At 42.3% G+C, this 21,784-nt stretch overlaps 1 protein-coding gene across 1 annotated transcript; it reads left to right on the top strand.

Moving 5' to 3' along the window:
* Positions 1-9,610: 9,610 nt before the first annotated feature.
* LOC309686413 (ovalbumin-related protein Y-like) lies at positions 9,611-14,225 on the top strand (the record flags this gene model as incomplete). Its single annotated transcript, XM_082499067.1, has 7 exons — positions 9,611-9,781; positions 10,434-10,484; positions 11,126-11,254; positions 12,027-12,144; positions 12,374-12,516; positions 12,879-13,034; positions 13,824-14,225. Exons 1-7 carry the CDS (start codon positions 9,614-9,616, stop codon positions 14,223-14,225), a joined length of 1,167 nt encoding a protein of 388 aa, XP_082355193.1. The 5' UTR covers positions 9,611-9,613.
* Positions 14,226-21,784: the final 7,559 nt, after the last annotated feature.

Below are 21,784 nucleotides of genomic sequence, written 5' to 3'. Positions count from 1 at the left end.
GCTTCCATACCAAAGTCATACCTGCAGGTGAGGAAACAGCAGCAAGCATGTTTACTCCTTTCCCTTCTCATACTGGTTTCAGGATTGCTTGAGCTGAGCAAAGACTGAGCCAATAGAGAATAGAGGCACCCACCAGCCAGGAAGGGGCCAAGGACCAAGTTACAGGCATGACTCAAAGTGTTTGGGAGTCCATTACACAGAAAGCCATGGGCTGTGCTCATCCCATTCTGCAATAGCATCCTGCTGACAAACCCATATTGTTGTTCCTGAAACACAGGCTTTGAGATCTCCAGTCTGGAGGAGATGCTTGTGGATAAGATTCTGCTACACAGGTTATTGACTGGTGCCTATATAAATTTTAATTTTTTTTACTTAGCTGTTGGGAAACAGTGTGCACGTCCACTATCACCAGAGTTGTCCTCTCACCATGAGTTCCTCACCTAATTCTGAATTTCTTGCAGAGGTTTTCCAAAGTCACAGAGAACTAACTTTTTGTAGATGCAGTAATGCCTTTTCACAGAGTGTAGATTCAAAGCCTGAAACATGGGTATCCGGATGATTGAGATGATCCAGAACTTGGTGAGAATCATCAGGCAAAAAAGCTGCCTGAATTCTTGTTTAAAACATTGGAAGTGACTTCAAATTTGAGAACATTTTGATTTTTTGTGAAAAATCCTGCCAGTGATATTAAAGAATCTGATTTCTTCACGGGAGTTTTGTGAAAAAACATGGCTTTCAAAATGATGCCTGTCTCTGTTGAGCTAGCTTAGCAAGTAAACGTCAATTAGTCCCTGGAAAGCCCTCAGGTGAAGTTCAAAACTTGAGTACATTATTCTTCCACGAATGCAGCTGGGCTTCTTTGTTCCTATGATAGTCCAAGGTTACATTTCTTGTTTTTAAGAAATATATGGTAATCCTTACATTTTCTGTCTTTTTCTTCCTATGCGTCCTTTGACATCTGCAAATATGAATATGTTGGCTCAATACTACATCCTGTTTTCATTCTAATCATACGTTCTTGATTTTGATGCATACAATTGATTTCTTTTTGTTAACTCAATAAAAGAAAATCACAAATGCTTGTCATGAGAATTATATTAATTTTCTGGACAGCAAACCCTTAAAAATATCATTATGTTGGTAACAGTTGTGAGTAAAATGGGATTTATTTCAAAATCCTATTTTTAGAATGTATAAAGCATGTAGATAGGAAGTTTCCTATGCATTTATGAAATGCATAAATGCACACATCTAGAGTTTGATTCCTCTCTGTATTACAGATTACCAAGAAAAAGCCCAATGGAATACTGATTTATTATTATGTATTTTTCAATGCAATTCCAATGGCTATTAAAGATGCACTGACAATTAGTCTAATTTGAGGAACAACTATTCCAGCAGCTCTGCCATTTTAGATGATGAAATAATTTGAAAATCATATAACTCAATAGGCATAAGAAAGAATAAGTAGACCAACAACCATTAGGCAAAGCATTTCCCCACTGAGAGTCTTTAGAGGAGGAACTCCGTCATTAACATCAGCTATTTCCACATTAGCACATAGTGCAGTATGATAAAAGCAGATCTATACAGGAAAGCAGCCGGTGTTACAGGTCTGATACTCACATTATTGAATATCATCAGGAGATTTGTTATACAGACTCAGCTGTTTTTCAGTGGTAAAACCAGCTATTTTACCAAGTATACTTTAATTTTTGTTCTTTAGCAATGAAAGCAGTGATATGAACAGGTCCAAGAGATGCAAAATTTCAACATCTCAAGGTTTATCGTTAGCAATTTATTCACCTTTTGCATCTGCCAGAAGCAGTAGATTCACTCTGTTAAATTTAAACGCCAGTACACTTAAACAATAAGAAGACCTGAAAAGGGTTACATTTACAAACTAGCCTTCCTATGATTATTAAACTGTAAAGTGCTGAAAGTACAAAGATATGCCTCAGTGAGCAATGTTGTTTCCTAAACGACAACAAAGGTCAAAATGAAGGAATGGGAAAAAGGCAGAGGAGCCATGAGGCTTACAAGCAAGTACAAAGCTTCCCCTTTCTCAAAAGGGAAAACAAGAGGCAGCAAAAAGTGCAAATTCATCAATAGTGAACCAAACCTGCAATAAAGTACCAATGGCTAGGACCTGGACCTGGCCACCACAGACCAGGTAGGAGGCACAATATTTAAAGGGCAGTGGAAAAGTATTCCCCATGAAGGGGATGGCAGACCTGGCCGGTGGGATGATGAATGCCTGCTGCAGCCTCCGAGCTCTCCAAAATGCTGGGGAGATTTGGGAGAAGCAGCCCTTCCTGTGTCCCAGAGAGACGGGGTCTGTGGTTAAGCCTCTCTGCCCCCTCCACCCACCAAGCAAGCACGCAGTGGAAAGGTGCGGGTGCTGCTGGGGCATGGCTAGATCCTGTGCTCTGCCTGAGCACTGCTGTGCTTCCACCTGGCAGGTTTCTTTTCCCGGGCATAGTTCTGCTCTCATGCCAATAGGCAGCGTAGCATATTCGCTTTAAAAAAAAAAAATGGCCAAAATGTTATCAATATTAAAATGCTCCCAAATTTTGTATTTGAAAAGAGACAAAAATAAATAAATCTTGAAAACCTCCTTCTTGCTATTGGCATTTTTGTTGTAGCCTTGCAAAAGCTTCTGGCATTTTTGTTTCCTGAAGAATTCAGACCCTGTTTCTCTGACAGACTGCTGTGCAGCACCAGACGGAAGGCTTGGCAGGTAACAGACGGGGGACAAGACAAAGTCTGAAACCTTTTGCACGTCCTGGTGCAACGAACACATCTCCAGAAAGCACAAAGAGAGGTTCAAGGGCCTCCCAGTATGAGGCAACATTGCTCCCTGTATGACATGGAAACAATACTCCTCTGTGGGACTTGCCACACACTCCCATTCTGAGTGCCTCATCTACACCACAGTACTTTCTCTGCACATTAATGTGCACTAACCCTGCTGTCTCCCTTGAGATCTTCCTCTACATATAACACCAAATCACAGAACAGCTGAGAATGGAAATCATCTCTGCCAAATGTCTATTCCAAGCTCCCTCCTTCAAGCAGGGTCAGCTACAGCAGGTTGCTTGGGACCGTGTCCTGCTGGGTTTTGAATATTTCCAAGGATGAAGACTCTACAGCCTCTTTGGGCAACCTGATTTACCTCCCTCTCCATAAACAAATTTATTTTCTTATGTTTAGATGGAATTGATGCTATTTCAAGTCGTGCCCATTGCCTCTTGCCTGTTCACTGGAGAAAGTCTGGCTCCATCTTCTTTTCACCCTCCCATCAAGTAAGTTATGCATATGGATAAGATCTCCCGTGCGCCTTCTCCTCTCCAGGGTAAAAAGTCTCATTTCTTTGAGTGTCTCCTCTCATGACAGATGCTTTAATCACTTCATCATCTTTATGGCTTTTCTCTGGTCCTGCTCCAGTTTATCCAAAACTCTTTTGTACCAGAAAGCCCACAACTGGACACAGCACCCCAGCTGTAGTCGCATCAGCGCTGAGCAGAGGGGAAGGATAACCTCCCTTTACCTGCTGGTAATGCTTTTTCTAATGCAGCCTATGATGCTGTTGACTCTCTTTGTCACAAGGACACATTGCTGACTCACAGTCAACTTGGTGTCCGCCAGGACCCCCAGTTCTTTTCTGCAAAGCCGATGTGATGGCATGGAGCTTTGTGCAGTGACATTTTTCCTTCTCTCCTGTTCTACAGCAGATTTTTCCTGTAGGGGAGGCAGGAAACATGTCAGGAATATTATTAAGAATCTCAGTAGGCTACTAGACAGAGGGGAGGAAGGCTTCATGGAAGGATGTCTGTGTTGAAACAAACCAAGAGATTCATTTATCCTACTTTGTGCAGAAGAAAAATGCTGCTTTTCCTGGGACCGTGTGCCAAGAAAACTGGCATGCTGGGCAGCCTTCCAGTGAGTGATGGGAGGTAACATGAGGCATGGTGACATGAACAGTGCTAGTCACAGGCTGCCACGAACAGCCTTTTCTGTGGGGAGGGACCCTGCTAACTTGGCTCCCGTATGGCACAGCCAGCAAACTAGTTGTGCCAACGCCAGTGACCACCATGTGTATGCTGGGTGTAAGGACCTGGATAACATGCTGCCTCCTTAGGACCCAGTGAGGTAAGACCATCCACAGCCTCACCCTGGCTTTTTCCAGGGACCTGAGGGATGAATAAGGGGCTTCACACACGCTGTGATGACTGATAAAGGGACTGCTGTGTGCACTGGTTCAGAACCCTGGATGCTCTGTGCGCTGCTAAGCAAATGCAGTGAGTAAGTGTGAGACACTTGTGACCAAGGCCATCATAGGATCCTTCTGAAGATGCCCTCACTGGAGAAATCCACTCTGCCAACACTGAGGTACACACAACTTTCTCTCAAAGTCTGTGAATGATCAAGGCAGCAGTACAGGCAACAATGTGTGTCTCTTCAGAATGGTACAGCACTGCTGCAGAAAGATGACAAGTGGGCTATGGGCTCCTGTCTGAAGGAGCTTGACCAGACACTCCATTTTGTTCAGACTGGGGAAAGAAGACAGTCCTACAGGACAACTGAGAGAGAAATCATCATTGATAGCTAGAGCACCAAGGTCCACAATGGCAACTAACTAAACAATCATTAGCAATCACCCTGAGCAAGACAAACACAAAACAATCAACGTTGCTCCTTCCTACTGGCAAAAGAGAAGCAGCATGGATGAAAACAAAATCCTGAGTTCTGTGTGAGGTTTTGTGATTGGATTAGAGGCTTTGGTCTGTGAGCTGACCTGGACTTCGTATTCTTTTGGAAAGGCTCAAATGTCCAAGAGTCTGTTGGTTTAGGGAGAGCTCCACAATGAAATACCTAGCCGAGGAAAGGGCAGCAGAGCCTTAGCTGACCTCTTTCTTGGGACAAGCATTGTTAAAAAAAGGACATGTGGCAAAACACATCCTTTTGTGTTTGTGCTGCATTAGACAGCCGTGCTGGACAGGGCTGTCCATTATCTTTTATCCCAGGAAGCATTTCAACTACAGGAAGGTTTGCTTAATCTCACTAGGTTCCAAGACAGATGTAAAGTTGCCAAGTAGACTATGCAGTACCTCTTGCATTCTTACGATTCTGCACTGGTGGCTGATCGTGATCACGATTTTTACTTACTTGTGGAATGATTTTGTTGCATCTGCAACTTGATTTATATTAATCATTCATTTCACCAATAAAAAATAGAAATGCTAACAAAACCAGCAACATAGGTTGTGTATTAACATGCTTCTGAAGGAGTGTATTGCTCCATCTCTGCTGCAAAACAAAAAATTCCTTTCATTAACGAATATATTCAACTCAGAAGTGTTTTGAAAACCATGCCATTGCTAACAACATTAATGCTGGGAATTGGCTGTTATGAAACAACGGTACTGACTCACTGCACATCTTTGTAGCTACTAATATCCAGGCTGTCTATGATGATCCCAATGTGATTCAGGTACACAGTGCACAAATGCCAAGGTGCCTTGCATACGGTGAGCTGAAGCATACCGCTAGTCAATTTGATTGTCAAGGAAAAAGTTTCAAGGCATACTCAAAAGTTAGAAGGTTAAAAGGGACAGGGTAAAACATATTGGCTAATCCTTTGACTTCTGAGCTGTAAAGTAAACAATAATGGACCATGGCTGTGAGTGTTAAAGCTTGTTTGAACAGAAACAAAGCGGTCTTAAGCAGGAAAGGCAGAAGGGGCAGCAGTCACAGGAACAGCTTCATTTTTGGGAGCACTCCTAGTTGTGTGATAAAAGGTATTCCCCATGTACAGACACATTCACCCATTTGACCTGTCTTTCTACCACTGCAGTGACACCATTTTCAGCTAAACAGGACTCACAACAGTGGTGACCAATTTATGTACTGCTCCTGTGAGAGAACAGCTCATTCTCTTTACAGTAGATTTGCAGTGATGGGCCACAAACGTGAGGCAAGGCCAAATGACTTTTCCCCAAAAGCACTGTCGCTGCATAGCAGTGGCTGTAGCAGATCAGCCTGGGCTTCAAATTGCCATGTAAAGTACTAATGGCAGTCCAGACTGAGCTTTTCACGGTTATTATTGCACTAGCATCTTCAGCTGAATGGGACTAATGAGGACTGCATTAGAGAGAAAGCTTTCCACTTGCATTGACAACTAAAAGGGTTAAGGAGTCCACCTCTTCTCTCCAGAAGCATAATTTGTTCTAGACAATTTCAGAGGCATTTTGTGTATTGACTTTGGATTTCTGTTTTAAAATCACATGGCACTTAGAGAGGTCAAAGTAGTTTCTTTTATTGTCTGTTCATTCTTCTATTTCAAAGAAATTATGCGACTGCTTTAAGCTTGCTATTGTATATTATGACTGTCCTGCAGACCATGAATGTTTCTTCAGCTGGTTTGTTCACCTGATGTGCCATGAAGTTGCTTGTGGAAGATCTGTAAGAATGGTCTCTGTGTGTACAAAAGGCACATTTTGAACCCAGCATCTGGTGCTGTGACCTGTGGAGAATGAAAAGAACAACTCCCCTTAAAGCACCCTTCAAAATTATAGCAGCAAGTTCAAATCTTTTTCTGGTAGTATCTGCCTGGGGTCTAAATATACTGATGTTTGAATTTAAAAAGCAACAGAAGCCTTGTCTTTCTTCTCTGTTCAACCTCTTTCCCCAATGCACTTCTCTTCAGCTCTGTAATTCTTCTCTATACAGATGCTCTGAATATTGCTTTTGAAATTAATTTGCATTCCCACAATATGCTTACCGATGTTTCTGTTCTACTGATGTGCTGTGCAGACTGTGACTACATCTGAGTTCCCTGAGTTAGATTGCTCTAGTATGAAAAACTGTGTTCTGTGAAACAATATGCCTGTGGTCTTCTACAATGCAGGCTGTAAGTGGCACTGGGAAATTACATACAAGTTTTTGAAGAATAATCTATTCCAATATTATTAAATTTGGCAACTAACATTTGAAGGATGTGCTCTTTCTCGAGTTCCTTGGTAGCAGAAGTTTCTCCATTCCTCAGTAAGAGCTATTGGTTCAGGTAGGAAGAAAGACTAGTGATATTGGTAGTCCAGCTGATAACAGGAGAGAGAAGTGGTTGCAATAAGTATAGTGTGAGCATACCACAGCAAGCAGTCTTGCATATGCTGATCTTACCAAATTTTTTGAGTTCACAGAATGGTGACTCTGAGAGGGATCTGGCCTGTCAGTACTCATTACAGAGGAATAATAAGGAAATGAACTGAAAATCCTTTAGATGCACTCTTCAAGACTAAATTTCTCACATTTTTGCTTTATTTTCCCTAGCCATGCCACATTATTTGCTGTGATAACCAAATCATACTATTCAGGTTCCAATGAACAGCTTTTATAATTATTTTTGCTTCAGCCATTTCAACCTTTTATGCAAGGTTTCACATGCTATGATGAATGAATCTTCCATTCTGGAGATTTTAGGGTAAAATCCTTTAATTCAGGCATTTTTAATATTTTTTTGAAAGAATGGACTTATTCCAAGTAAAAGTGCACGCCTGATATTGAGCTCCATCCATCACTTTATTTGGTAAACACAGAACAGGCAGCATGGGGCGTGTCACAAAATTACACAAGATATATTTCAAGCAGTTCAGCAAGTCTGCCCCAAGTACAGCTGAGAAGCTGTACTATTACCTTCACAGGTGAACCTGATAAGGTAAGCATTTCTTTCAATTATGATTTAAGTTGTAATCTGCAATTTTAAAAAAAAAAATCTTACAAAACTTACAAAAAGATTGATGAAACCTCATGTTTGTGACCTTCAGTATCAGTTGAAGAAACAACTGATTAGAGGATGCCTTGTGATGAAACCTCATCTCACCTTCACATGTGTGTTCTGCATTATTTTACTGTTTCACATTCTGCCATGCATGAAATCAAAGTCTTTGTTTGTATGAACTAAAGCTTTGTTTACTAACTCTTCCACATTGAAAAGCTGGTGATATGTTATGACAGCCTTTCTTCCTTCCTCCTCTACCCCTTTAACTTTTTATTTAGAATTAAAAGACAAAATTGAATTTGTTTAAATTCAGGAGGATGCAAATAAAGCTCACTTGCAGGGTTTATGGAAGATATTCTCTGAATGAAATTAAGGAATGCAGCGCGTTCAGGTGACCCCAGCATACTCTAACTCTGTGTTATCTTTAATAGTTACATTTTCTAAGATTAAAAAAAAAGAAAAAAGTATTTGCTTAATTAATTTGTTTCTTCACCAAGACCATAAATGGAGCTTAAAGCCTAAAATAGCTAGCAGAATTGGTAAATAATAAAAAAAATCTACCTTATATCACTTATGTAAGGTGGCTCAATTTAGAGAGAGATTGAGCATTCACTCTAGCAGGGAAACAGCTAAATGCACTCTTGTTCAAATTATTCCACATTAGGAGATGACTGTCACATGAATGCCTTGATTCCGTAGGGACTGTGGTATATATGGCAGAGTACCCTGGATTTTGCTCTCTAGCAGCCACAGAGGGAAACAAAGTTTGCATCGCTTGAAGATTCCCAAGAGCTATGTGGATGCAAACAGGGAAATTCTGCCCTAGCAAGGTTCTCTCTGCTTGTGTCAACATGTGGGAAGTTATATATAAACACTATACTGCTGCATTAGACTTCACAGTACTGTATTTTCTACTCTGTGTTTTCTTCTTTACTAAAAAATCCTTCCCTTCAGTGTTAGATGAAATGCTAGGTGATGAAACTACAGGAAAATTTTTACAAGAGTGTCAGAAACAGGGCAGAAAAGATATTTAAATATTGAAGATGTGAAGATCTCTGCAAATTAAACACAAGGCTAAACAAGCACTGTCTTATTAAAAGGTGCATTTTATGGAAAAGGCAATAGTAAAAATTAAGGACCAATTTTAAAACAGAGTAAGAAATAATTAAGTCAATAACGAATGGAACATGTACTAGTTATAGATGTTTGTCATGAACTGGATGAATTTGGTAAATCATTTGCAGTCTCCATTGCTATGCCTTCATTACCCTATTAAAAAAAAAAAAAAAGAAGGTAATGTTGCTAACATTTGAAATCTCTGATAAAATGGGTGGTGTTAAGAACCCAGCTTCCATTTACACTAGGCTGAAATGAGAGTAAATCTAGCAAAACTTATGCTGTTGCTTCAGACTTGCACAGTGTATACTGGAATTACCTGCAGTTTGGATCAGAGGGCTGATCTGTCAACTTATCTTAAAAGTGATGTTAAAAACTATAGTGAAGAACCTATTTTGGACTCTTAAAACAATGAAGATACTAAGGAAAAAAATCTATGTATGCTTTTTTGTCTTTAAGAGATGAGAAAAGACCTTTCAAGGTAACTAATATCACCAGCCGATGAGTAACTGGTAGCTATCCAGCATTTTGATTGCTCATGAATCCCAAAGCACGTCTGCCTTTCAAATCCACACCACTGGATTCTGTTTGCTGAAAAAAGCCCTGTGCACCAAGTTCATGGGTTCAAGTGCACTGACTTTCTTGCATTTAAATTAATACATTTCATCTTAATATGTCAGACTCTTTCTGTTTCCTTTAGACAACACTGATTTCACAATGGGCTCCATCAGTGCAGCAAATGGAGAATTTTGTTTTGATGTATTCAGAGAGCTGAAAGTCCACCATGCGAATGACAACATCTTGTATTGCCCTCTGAGCATCATTTCAACCCTGGCAATGGTCTATCTGGGAGCAAGAGGGAACACTCAATCTCAGATGGAGAAGGTAAGTTACTTACATGGGTGTAAAATGACGTCTGCTTGCTCTTGTTCCTTCTAAGTAACGTCACTGAAATATATTGTCCACTGAGAAGGTTCTCACCTGTTTTAATGCACCAGAAATAAGCCAATGTCACAAAATGAAGAACTGGATTGAGAGCTATTCAGAGAAAAGACCAAAGATGTATATTTTCACTATAAGGGGCAGTTAGCTTTGACTGAGAAAAGAAAAATATCTCAAGGACAATAACAAAATGGATTACAAGGCAGCAAATTTTATTACAAGATATTTTTTTAAATTCTGACATCTTCCAGAGAATGTGATCTTTTTTTTTTTTTTAATATATATGAAAGATAAATACCAGGAAGAGAGAAAGAGATAATATTATTAGCAGTACATAAAATGTAACTCGGTTAATTCCTAGACATTCACTAGCAAAAATATCATCTAAGCAAAGAGTGGTATTTACAGTTTCTCAGAAGGCTACAGAGGGCACAAACCAGTTGCAAGCTCACTTGTAAATTTTTAGTTCATCTATGTTCTCAGTTAGCACTTTTTTTTTTTTTTTTCTGAGCCAACAGCTTTACCTCAAGCATTGTGTGTAAATCTCATTTTTGGTCATGCTTGTCATTTCTACCACTGGCCTTTTCTCTTGCAGGTTCTTCACTTTGATAACATTACAGGAGTTGAAGACACTACTGACTCCCAGGTAGAGAAATAACTTGATCTCTGTTTCTGTCTTATTTTCTTCTCAGAACAAAACTAGAACTTTTCTGCCTCTCCTCCTGGCAGTTTCAGACCCTGTCAAAAACTGTGGTAATGCTCTTAAACCAAGGAGATCTGAGGAGGAGGGGAAGGAGGGTGTAACTCACCTGTTTGTTAAAAACCAGGGAAACAAGACAGATTGAACATCTTGCACCAGAACAAGTGACAGTGTGGGGCAGGATGCTTTGGGCACCCGGGTGCCTTCCTGGGCAAGCACTGCTGGGGACAGCAAGTGAAAGAGGGTCAGCACCTGGATCCAGGGCACAGCAGTCAGACTCACAGCTGAGAGACTCCAAAGTAGGGCAGCAAGATGCTGGGCAGAGAAGAGCCCAGAAGTCTCAGTGACAGGAACACAACTGCACTCTTTTCAGGGGACCTATCTTTAGAAGGATGAATTTGTCAGTTCAATGCACCATCACCACAGCACCTGCTGTCCCAAAGATGGGGGAGTGGTGACAGCCTGTGGGGGAAGACTCCACTGCAGTATAACTCTCTTACTGATAGGGACAATCCCTTAGGGTCTTATTTCCTAGGTAAGAAGAAGCTAATGCAATGTATCTCCTTATTTTCATGTCATTGTTTCAGTGTGGCACTTCAGAATACATCCACAACTCATTCAGGGATCTTCTCTCAGACATCACCATGTCAAATGCTACATACTCCCTCAAGATGGCTGACAGACTCTACATTGAAAAAACATACCCCGTTCTTCCGGTGAGTTGTACTGTGACCTGACCTCAGCGAGATTGCCGGTAAAGGCCCCTGTGACTCTACCCTAGAGAAGCACAACCAACAGTAGTCCACTGTCTGTTGATGAAGAGGTGGTTGTGAGGCATGAGGGGAACCGGTTCAGAATGAGTTTGGACCTTCCTGTGGCTGTTAGGTGGAGGCCAGGCAAAAGTATAATGGCATAAAATATGCCCATGTTGCAACAGTCACAGGGAGTAATCAAGGATTACTGTTCATTTCCTATAAAATGGTTTTAACGAAAAATGTAACTTGTAAGCAAAATGAAATATATTTTATGATGTGAAACCATGAAGACTGAAATTGTCAAATTTGGATTTTTTCAAAGCCAAATATCAAATCTTCCCAGTGAAAGGAAGCTTTGGGTTGGTAATCTGAGAATACAGGAACACATTATTCAAAATAAAAAGTGGGCACCAAGAGAAGGAAGCAAACATTGTCTGTACTTAAAAGTGTTTGTTAAACTTAAAGTGTTTTGGTAAAACTGAGAAAATATTTCAAGATTTTAACTTAGAATCTTTTCTGAAAAAAAGTGACAGACCTAAATTTGTGAAGTAGACTTTCTTGTCCAGCTTTAAGATTCAGTTGCAGGAAGACAGCTGTGATAGACATGTTCAAACACAGGGATAAAAATTCACTGTTCTTTTAACCATTCTGCTTCTTTTCACCATCTTGTATTTCACATTCATACATTTGCAAGTTCTCATCAGTCTGAGAACTGCAATCCTTCTGTTTACAGGAATACTTAAAGTGTGCAAAGAAATTCTACAAAGCAGGGCTGGAAGAAGTTAACTTCAAAACAGCTACAGAGGAAGCAAGACAGCTCGTTAATTCATGGGTGGAGAAAGAGACAAATGGTAAGGACTGAAAAATGGGTAGCCGATATCTCCCCCAACCTATTGTGATCTACCTTGTCTTCCTCCCATAGAGAAGAAAGGAAGGGCAAGCAAGAGCAAGTTGCTTATTGCTATGAAAACAAACCTCCACAAAGCAGCACCCCCCAGGCCCAATGTCCTTCATAGCAGGCGGTTGTGCACACCCGAGGAGGTGTATCTTACCCCTCTCTGCCCTGCTTCTTTCTTAAAGGACAGATTCAAGACTTCCTTGTGTCAGGTTCTGTTGATCTCGATACTGCGCTGGTCCTTGTGAATGCCATTTACTTCAAAGGGATATGGAAGACAGCGTTTAACGAAGAACACACTCGGGAAGTGCCCTTCAATGTGACAGAGGTAGGAGGGCTTGGAGGTAGGAGGGCACGGACACAACTTCTGGCCAGGACAGCTGATGGCTCACACAGCCAGCAGTCTGGGTGTTACACATACAAGCTGTTGCTGTCACAGGTCGGGTGATTTAGTTGGGCCCCTCACTGTCGGTGCCTGGGCCTAAGGCCAAGCAGTGTTTGCAAGAGCTGTGTCTGACCAGGCTTCCAGAGCACACCAGCAGACAGGAGAAGAAAATGGAGACACAGCTCTTCTTCAAAGGCAACATGCTTGAAGATCAAGCTCTGCCCCTTTCAAAGGGCTTGCACGTTTGCCTCCTTAAAGAAAAGATTACTCCCTGGTCACATCGTCTCATGTTTCTGTTTTCGCAGCAAGAAAGCAGACCTGTGCAAATGATGTGTCAAAACGGTACCTTCAAAGTGGCAGCGGTGGCTGCAGAGAAAATGAAGATCCTGGAGCTTCCGTACGCCAGCGGGCAGCTGAGCATGTTGGTGCTGCTGCCTGATGACATCTCTGGCCTGGAGCAGGTATGGCCCTGGCAGGGGAAGCAGAAGAGTTACTGCTTGAGTGGGACCTGGCTACTGTCAGACCTTTTGCTGTCCTTTTACGTCCCAGCTGCCCACACTAGGGCTGTGCTGGGCAGGCAGGGGAGCACAACACCCTCAGGTGCTACCAGGTGCCCAGGCAGAGACTGGCCTCTTAGGAGAGGCCTGGACTCAGTCTAATAAAATGAAGGAACAGGAGCATAGTGCTGCAGAAGAGGATGTTGTTATACACACTGATCTCCATCAGGTACCAGAAGCAGATATGCTAGCAGGGTTTTTTTTCATTTTGAGTGATTTTGGTCTTCCAGGACAGCATGTACTGTTTTGCTAAACAAGAAAAGTTTATCCAAGAGGAAATAAAAAAGGAAATTATGAGGAAAGCATTCCAAGAGCTGAGTGAACGGAAAATAGGAGAAGTAGTGTTGGAAAGAAATTAAGATGAGGGAAGGGATCAATAAAATATGTTCCAGGAGGAAGAATTTCTGGGACCAATTTGATTTTGTGTTTTCAAGAACTTTATTTTCACAAAAAAAAAGCTTTGATCTGATGAAGAAATTTTCAGATGACAAAATTTTGGAGAACTTCATGAAGACAGATAAGATATAGTCTGTAGTCATGAGGAAGCACACAGGATACACAAATACAATTAGAGATTAAGTTTCAGTTCTATTGTGTACACAAAGTAAATGGAAAGAAATATTAACAAGTGGTATAAGCACAGCCATGAAGGCCATTGCACTCAGGCACTTCATTCCCTGCCTCTCTTTGCAGCTTGAGAAAAAAATCAGCTTTGAAAAAGTCATGGAATGGACCAGTCCGAATGCGATGGAAAAGAAGAGAGTGAAAGTGTACCTCCCACGCATGAAGATTGAGGAAAAATATAACCTCACATCTGTCTTAATGGCCCTGGGTATGACCGACCTGTTCAGCCCTTCGGCCAATCTGTCTGGCATTTCTTCAGCAGAGAGCCTGAAGATATCTGAGGCCATGCATGAGGCTTACATGGAAGTCAATGAAGAGGGCACTGAGATGGCAGGCTCAGCAGGGGTGATGGGAGACATCAAGCATTCCTCTGAATTTGAAGAGTTTAGGGCTGACCACCCTTTCCTTTTCTTGATCAAACACAATCCAACCAACATCATCCTCTTCTTTGGCAAATATTGTTCTCCTTAAGGAGAAAAAGAGCTGGAAATAATGCTTGCCTTCCCCTCAGAAACAGACTCCCCTTACTGTAGTATTGTAGTATAATCTCATTTCTTCAATATTTTCTCCAAGTGCAAAGCCTTCAATATCTAGGGAGATATTCTTGAAGAAGTGTGTGACTTTTCAGATCTTTATGTGCAGGTATTTCTGCTCGCACAACTTGTATTCAGGACTTGTATTCAGGATTGAGAATTTCAGGAGGTAGTTTAGGAATGTTTCCCATTGTCATTGAATAACTTTAGAGAGAGGGCCAGTGTTTTGATTTTTGTGAGAAATCTTGCCACTGCTATTGAGAATCTGGTTTCTCTATAGGTGTTCTGTGAAATAAACACAGCTTCCAAAACAATCTCTGAATAATCCTTTCTGTTGAACTCACTGGGCCACCATCTTTGAATTCATGCTGGACAACTTGCAGATAACATTTGAAACTTCAGCAAAGCATTCTTTTTCCAGGAATGCATTTGGGGTTCTTTGTGCTGCACATACGATAAAGCTGTGTCTCTTGTTCTGAGGGAGCATACAGAAAGTCTACCATTTCTTCATAAATCATCATCTCCAAATACATCTTCCTGACTGATGTAATTTCCTATGTTCATTTCAGTGACACAATATCGATTTTATGAATGTTAATTGGTGGTTCTTCTATTTATTCTAATAAAAGCATTGCAAACTAAACACTTCATTACCTACTCTGCATTACTGCACCACACAATCTGAAACACGATACAGTGGGTAGTAATTATTGACTAAGTAGTTCAGACGAGCACTTAGATCCTCTTTTCAAAACCAGAATTTACCCATATATGAAGTCACTAAACAGCTTAAGAATATTTTTTTTAATTTTGAACTTAAGCAAGGTAAACCCTACAGCTCCTATTATTACCTTGAGCTAATCTCCATATAGCATATCAAATAACTAAATTATCAGAATTTGTTATTGTATTTCCAGATATTTTTAAATATTTCCTCTAAGTGTCGTCAGTAAATATACCAAGCTGATGCCTAAGAGACATAGCTTTAAAAACATGAGAGGAGCGTTTGTCTTAAAAGGTGGGCTGCTTCAGCTCTCTCATTACCCACAAGAATTATACAAGGAAATCTTTCTTGTTGCCTTTTGATGCGATAATCCTCTTGAGATGTTGTTTCCTATTTCACAGTCTTTAGCAGGAAGGTTCTTTAAGTTACAGTTTATCCAATTAAAAAGATTATTAATGTTAATTGCTGAGTTAAGCAATCTCCCTTCTGCTGGGATACACATGCAGAACAGTAAACTACAGTATCAATACTTAAAAAGTGTTTAAAAAGGGAGACACGTGGTTGGTTTTGGAGCTGCCTCAACCATTTGCAAAGTCAGCATTAAATATAACTTGAAATTATGATGCTGGCAGCAGGGAAGCACATTTACATGGTATGAAGTCTATGGGAGAACTGCAAATACGTGTCTTCCCAAGACAGTCATAAAGGATTAGCTATACTTAACATGAGTATTCAAGCAAAAAAGTATTTCAAGAGATATTACATTTCAAGGTTTACTGTGCACATTATGTTCTGCTTCCCTTACAGCCAAAAGCAGTTGAGTTTTCCTACAACTAAAAAAAAAAATAAATTGAAAAATCAGGATTTGTAAAATGTTTTCCTAAGAAGCAGAGTGTGTAAGGTTATTAGGCAATTATAAAACTGTTATTAAACTGCAATAAGCATGTCCGTCACTCTGCACTTTCTAGGTACAATGCAAATAAAACTATCAACATTTATTATGGAAGTATTTATTAGATAACATGAAGAAAAAAATAGCTATTCTCTTGTTTAATTGTGCTTTTGCTTGATGATTATTTTAAAGGAAAGAAATGAAGAAAATCAAGGCTGAAATGGTAAGTGGGTTCCTAAAACTATGCACAGGAGAGGTACGGAGTCCACCTAATGTCCTCACCGTGAAACACAAGCATTTGACTCTTGTTTTAAACTGGTCCATTAGGTGTCACTAGGGATACGAAGTGATGTTTATCAGCCTTCTGAAAGATCGACATCTGTTGAAAACTAGGTTTGGGAGCTTAATGTAGGCTCCGATTTTGTTCTTATTTTCATTTTTGTGCAAGCAGATGATTCTGATCGACATACTAAAAATGTAGATCAGTGGCACTGTGCTTGGAACCCAGTAATTTTTTAAGAAAAAGACAGAAATATCATTTGGTGAAAGTGCAGAGGCATTTTTAGATGTCTGTACCCTGAATGAAAAAATAGTATCACAGTCAAATACTGTAGAAGGGCTAGAACTATTTGTTTTATGCAGGAGAAAACCTTCTCTCTAGAGGCTAAAATGAGAGGTAAAAGTGCAGATTCAATAAAGTTGACTAAAATCTATACCTCTCGTATCAACATTTGGGCCCAGAACTGTGCCTATGCATTGCTGGTCTGGGCCAGCAGGACCTGCTGTAAAGGAGTTGCCATGGTGAATGTGGCTGCTGCAGCCCCCATGGGGAGCAGTTCTGCAAAGAGCAGCAGGGAGGGTGTTACAAAGGGATGAGGGGAGAGAAGCCACGAGGCGACCAAACGCTGGCTGCTGCTTCTGAGCTCTGAAGCCCAGCAAGAGTTTAGAAACTTGAATCCCAGTTCCCACAAAGTCCAGGTATTGTCAAATAGTCCTTTTTGTTCCCTGGTAGCATGACTGAAGTTGGTATGTCAAGAAAATGCCATCTGTCCATCCGCTACAGTCCATTTTTGCTATGTGCTGTGTTGGTTTGGAGACACAGTACCGCTAGGGGTCTGTGGAACAAAACCAGCCACGTGCAATCCCATTCTTTTTAATGCTGCACAGGCCAGCATTGGAAGTGCTCTGTGGTCTAAGTGGGCCTTTCCTTCTCGTGCCATTTGGGGAATGGTTGGAGCTGACATATCTTCTCTGCCCCTTGGGGAATATAATTGTCTGAGACCATTCCACACTTCTCCGCACATTTGACTTGCAAGAAAGGACTACCTTCTCCTAAGCAAACCAAATCTGTGGATGAAGCACAAGGCTTTGCAGGCAGTATGCTAGTATGCTCTAATCTTAGTCAGTGGAGGAAAAGCACTCAGAGAACATCCTGGACTCCACGGGGAAAGCTGTCCTGGGCTCCCAAATGATCCATGAGAAAGCACAGTGTGCTGAATCAAACTGAAAGCTACGTATCACCTGGGAAGCATTTGACACAGAACAGTGGTTCAGTTTTCAGTTTCTTGTGGCTAGTGAGCTAAGACTCTTCAATCTGGAAAACAGACAGTGGAGAGGGGATTGTTAATGAGCAGCAGGGGTGAGGCTGCTTGGCAAGGGAATGGGACCCAGGGCAGCAGGTGACAGCAAGGCCAGCAAGGCAGGGGCCTCCCTGATAGGGTGTTCAGTGCTAGGATGAACACAGAAATTTCATGAGTAAGTGCAGTTGAGACTGGCTAGCTATGTGTTAAAGGAACTAGCGCCACGTACAATTACTTTTCTTGCCCTGGTGTTTTCCTCACCTGAAGCTCACTCCAATTCCAGCAGAGTCCATAAAAGTTGTTTTTCCTTCAGCAGCAATCAAATCATATTTGCAGCATCCTGTGGGCCACCAAGTGATGTCAGGGCGACAACCCATTTTGAAAATGGTAGTCATGCATGGCATAGATCCAGTGCAGTTACAACTGCATTCATATTGGCAGACTGGCTGCCTTGGTGATCTCTGCTATAGGTGAAAAGGATGTGGCAGGTAAGTATTTTCCACATAGGCGAACAGGTGATGCCTTTCCTTTACAAGGTTGGATGGATGCGAGAGAAATTTGCCTGATCTATGTGGTTGTTCACCTTCCCTGTGCACAGTGCTGCATTTTTGGACTTCTAAAGCTTGTGATGGCAGAGAGAAATTCTCAGATTTGAAGGACTTTTGCAATTTTGACATCTGTTATCAATTGCCATCTGAGTGGATCACTAAGCACCCTGAATTGCTGACAAGTTGTCTGCTGCCCCTGGCTAGATCTGGTGAGGAAGCAAGCCCAGGAGCAGCAGGAGGGAGGAGAGATGAAAGACTGAGGGAAGAGCAAACTCACCAAAATGGCTGTTCAGAGTAAGGAAAGGTGTAAAAGCTTATGTGACCAAAGAAGCCAATGCTAAACCTAAACACCAATGCTACTGCCACAGTCCGGTGATTCCCAAACAAGTCTGTAGCAATGAGGTAGGTCAAATATCAAGCTGGATGTTAAGTCCACGTGTCAGGGTCTGTAGTGGTCCTAACCTGAAAAGTGGTGTACATTGAGGAGTTAGTGACCCACATAAAAGTTAACCTGATCAGGCAGAGGCGTGTGCTGTGCTATGTTATGCTGCACATAGCGCTTGGCCTCCAGGCCTATGCTGTCCTGAATGTATCATGTCGCTGCAGGATAAACTCAGCAAGTGAATCATAATGGAGGAGCTTGTAAATGGTCCTGAACTGGCATCTGGTGATGATGTTGCCACCACATCCTTGTCTTTAACTTGAGGTGAAGCAGCATGTTTCTATATAAATATACTTTTCTTTGACAGTAGAAATGATAAACAGAGTTGTTTACTTCTAAGAACACACCTATAAAAGCTGTAGAGATCACACCACCAATGAACCTCTGCATGCATGGGATATGCACAGTGTGCTGTGCCCTGAATAAAGATCCATCCAGTGCTGCATAGCCTGAGGGACATGTTGTCTCCAATAAATTGCATTTTAATCAGTTTCTTATGGGTGTCCAAAACAAATACTTGTAGTGATGCATTACAGGGTCCAGCTCACTGTGGTTCATGGCCAGGCACAGGCATGCAAGGTAGGAAGGACTACAATCAAAAGACTCAGTTTAAATGCTTCTCTCAAATGAGGGGGATGTAGACCCCCATGGAGGCATCTCACACCTCTATCACAAAGAGCACTCTGATTCAAGGCTGGACAGTTGCTTCAGATGTGCCTGAGTCCAGGTAGCCAAACTCCTAGGAGAGGAATAGTGTTCTCAAGTGCAGAGGTTTCTGAAGTTCTGGATGATATGGAGACAATGACAGAGACTGACTATTCAGTATCTTTTCTGACACAGGAACTTAAGGGTATTAAAAGAAGTTAGTAGAAAGCAGTTAAAAAAACCACACAGAGGTAGCTGACAACAAACAGGTAGCTGAATGATGGACCTCATGGTCAAAGGATGCTGGAGATGATAAGGATTTACATGATTTTAAAGGGAAACTGGAAAAAACCATGGAAGAGAAATCCATTCAGAGATAAGAAATATATAGAAAGTACTACCAGCTATTGAACTCCAGAACTGAAAACAGCCAATGTTAGGACCCTGATGACATGACCAGCCTCAGTGGGAGCTTTCCCTCACACCCTTTGCTTATGGGCGCAGTATTGGGCCCTGGCACCATTTTGGTACTAGGGGTGGTCTTTGTGAGAGGAGGACATGAATGTCCTCAGCCAGTCACAGCCAATTGCAGCTGGCCCTGCAACGGATGAAAAGAACTCATTTTATGCCAAATCTTCAGACAGTCAGAGGAACATATGGCACCTCTGCTCAAGCATAATTAAGAAAGTGTGGCAGGAGAAGTGCGAGAGACGCATTTGGAGAAACAAAACAGAGGAGACACATGGAAGGAGATATTGTTGATAGCACAACTGAAGGCACACTCTTGGGAGGAGGTGCTCCATGCCAGAGGAGCCACCTCTGAGGGACTGCAGCCACAGGCAACACATGCCAGGGCACTGATGGCCCAGAGGAACTGCAGCCCACAGGTGACTGACAAGCAAGCAAGGACATCCCTGTGGAACTGCAGGACATGCAGCAGACTAGAGCACATGGAAAAAGTGAGCAGCAACAATTGGCAGATAGAAACAGTTATATACCAACCCAAACCTCCTGCATTGCCTGATGCTTGACCAAAGGGATTGGGAAGTTGAGTGTAAGAAGAAAGCTGAAACTAGGAAGTGGAGAAAGAAAGTTTTTGGAGAGAAGTTGAGTTTGGGGAAGGGGGATTAAAAGTCTAAGTGTCTGTTTCATAGTTTGTTATATTGTTTTTTCATAGAATTATATAATCATTGAATGGTTTAGATTGAAAAGGACCTTGAAGATCATCATTGAGTTCCAACCCCCCTGCCATAGGCAAGGACACCTCCCACTAGACCAGGCTGCCCAAGGCCACGTCCAGCCTGGTCTTGAACACCTCCAGGAGTGGAGCTTCCACAATTTATCAGGGCAACCTTTTCCAGTGCCTTACCACCCTCAAAGTGAAAAACTTCTTCCTAATATTTAATCTGAACCTGCCCTCTTCCAATTTAAAGCCATTCCCCCTCGTCCTATTGCTACATGCCCTAGTAAAAAGTCCTCGCCCAGCTCTCCTGTAGGCCCCCTTTAGGTACCGGAAGGCCGCAATAAGATCTCCCCAGAGCCTTCTCTTCTCCAGGCTGAACAGCCCCAATTCTTTCAGCCTCTCCTCATAGGAGAGGTGCTCCAGCCCTTGGATCATCCTCATGGCTCTCCTCTGGACATGCTCCAGCAGGTCCATGTCCTTCTTATGTTGGGGACTCCAGAGCTGGATGCAGTACTCCAGGTGGTGTCTCACGAGAGTGGAGTAGAGGGGCAGAATCACCTCCTTTGACCTGCTGCCCACACTTCTTTTGATGCAGCCCACAACAAAGTGTTATGTTAATCAGGAAGAAATTACATGAAACTCCCCAACTCAAGACTGTTGCCCGCAACAGAAGCCCATTTCAGCTGAGCCTTAGCACTTCAGTCCCTACCTGGAGTACACTGCAGGTGCCTGCCTCCAGGTCTGCCTCCTGATGGACCTCAGACCCCAGCCTTGTAGCTTTGTCTCCAGGCCTTTCTCTTTTGCACATAAGTGGGTGACAGGGCCCTGAGTGCACTGATAAGCCTTTAATAGTCCTGACCAGCAACACCTGGAGCCTCTACCCAAAGCTATAGGCCCAAGAGCTCTAAGCTATGCCCTGGATCTTCAGTCCCTCTCTGTACTACATCAGAGGTGTACCAGTCTCCAGTTCAAACACAGCTGTGCCCATGCCTGGCCAAGGACTCCTCATGTGACCTTGGCCCTGCCTTGTGATCACTGGACCTAAGCCTAGCTCTGACATGTGAATTGACTTTGTGGTTTGTCTTTGGACCTGCTTCATAGCCATGACATTGCCTTATGATCTGGACTCTTAGTTGGAGCTGTCTGTGATCTCTGGGCCTGTTCTGCTCAGGTCCTGCGGGACTGAGTCCTGGCTGGTGAGGCTCCTGCCCTGCTAGATGTGGGATCCCCCTTGCCCCCTGATTTGTCTTTCCTTGGGGAGAAGCTGGCCCTTGCTGCTCCCTGATGGTGAGCTCAGGCCTCCTTGAGCCCTCTGCTGAGCACCGAGGAGCCCGGTCTCTTGTTACTAAGGGCCTTGTCCTTACAAAACTTCCTGATGTCCCCACAGCACTCACCCATTACTCAGACCCAGGCTCCCCTTCCACCCAGCCAGACCCTTCTTCTCCCCCAGCTCGTGGCCAACCAGCCTCTGGGGCCCATTGGG

The sequence above is a fragment of the Vanellus vanellus genome, assembly GCF_965231255.1.
Source record: "Vanellus vanellus genome assembly, chromosome: 2".
In the NCBI taxonomy this organism is placed as follows: domain Eukaryota; kingdom Metazoa; phylum Chordata; class Aves; order Charadriiformes; family Charadriidae; genus Vanellus; species Vanellus vanellus.
This window is presented reverse-complemented; position numbering and strand designations above follow the sequence as displayed.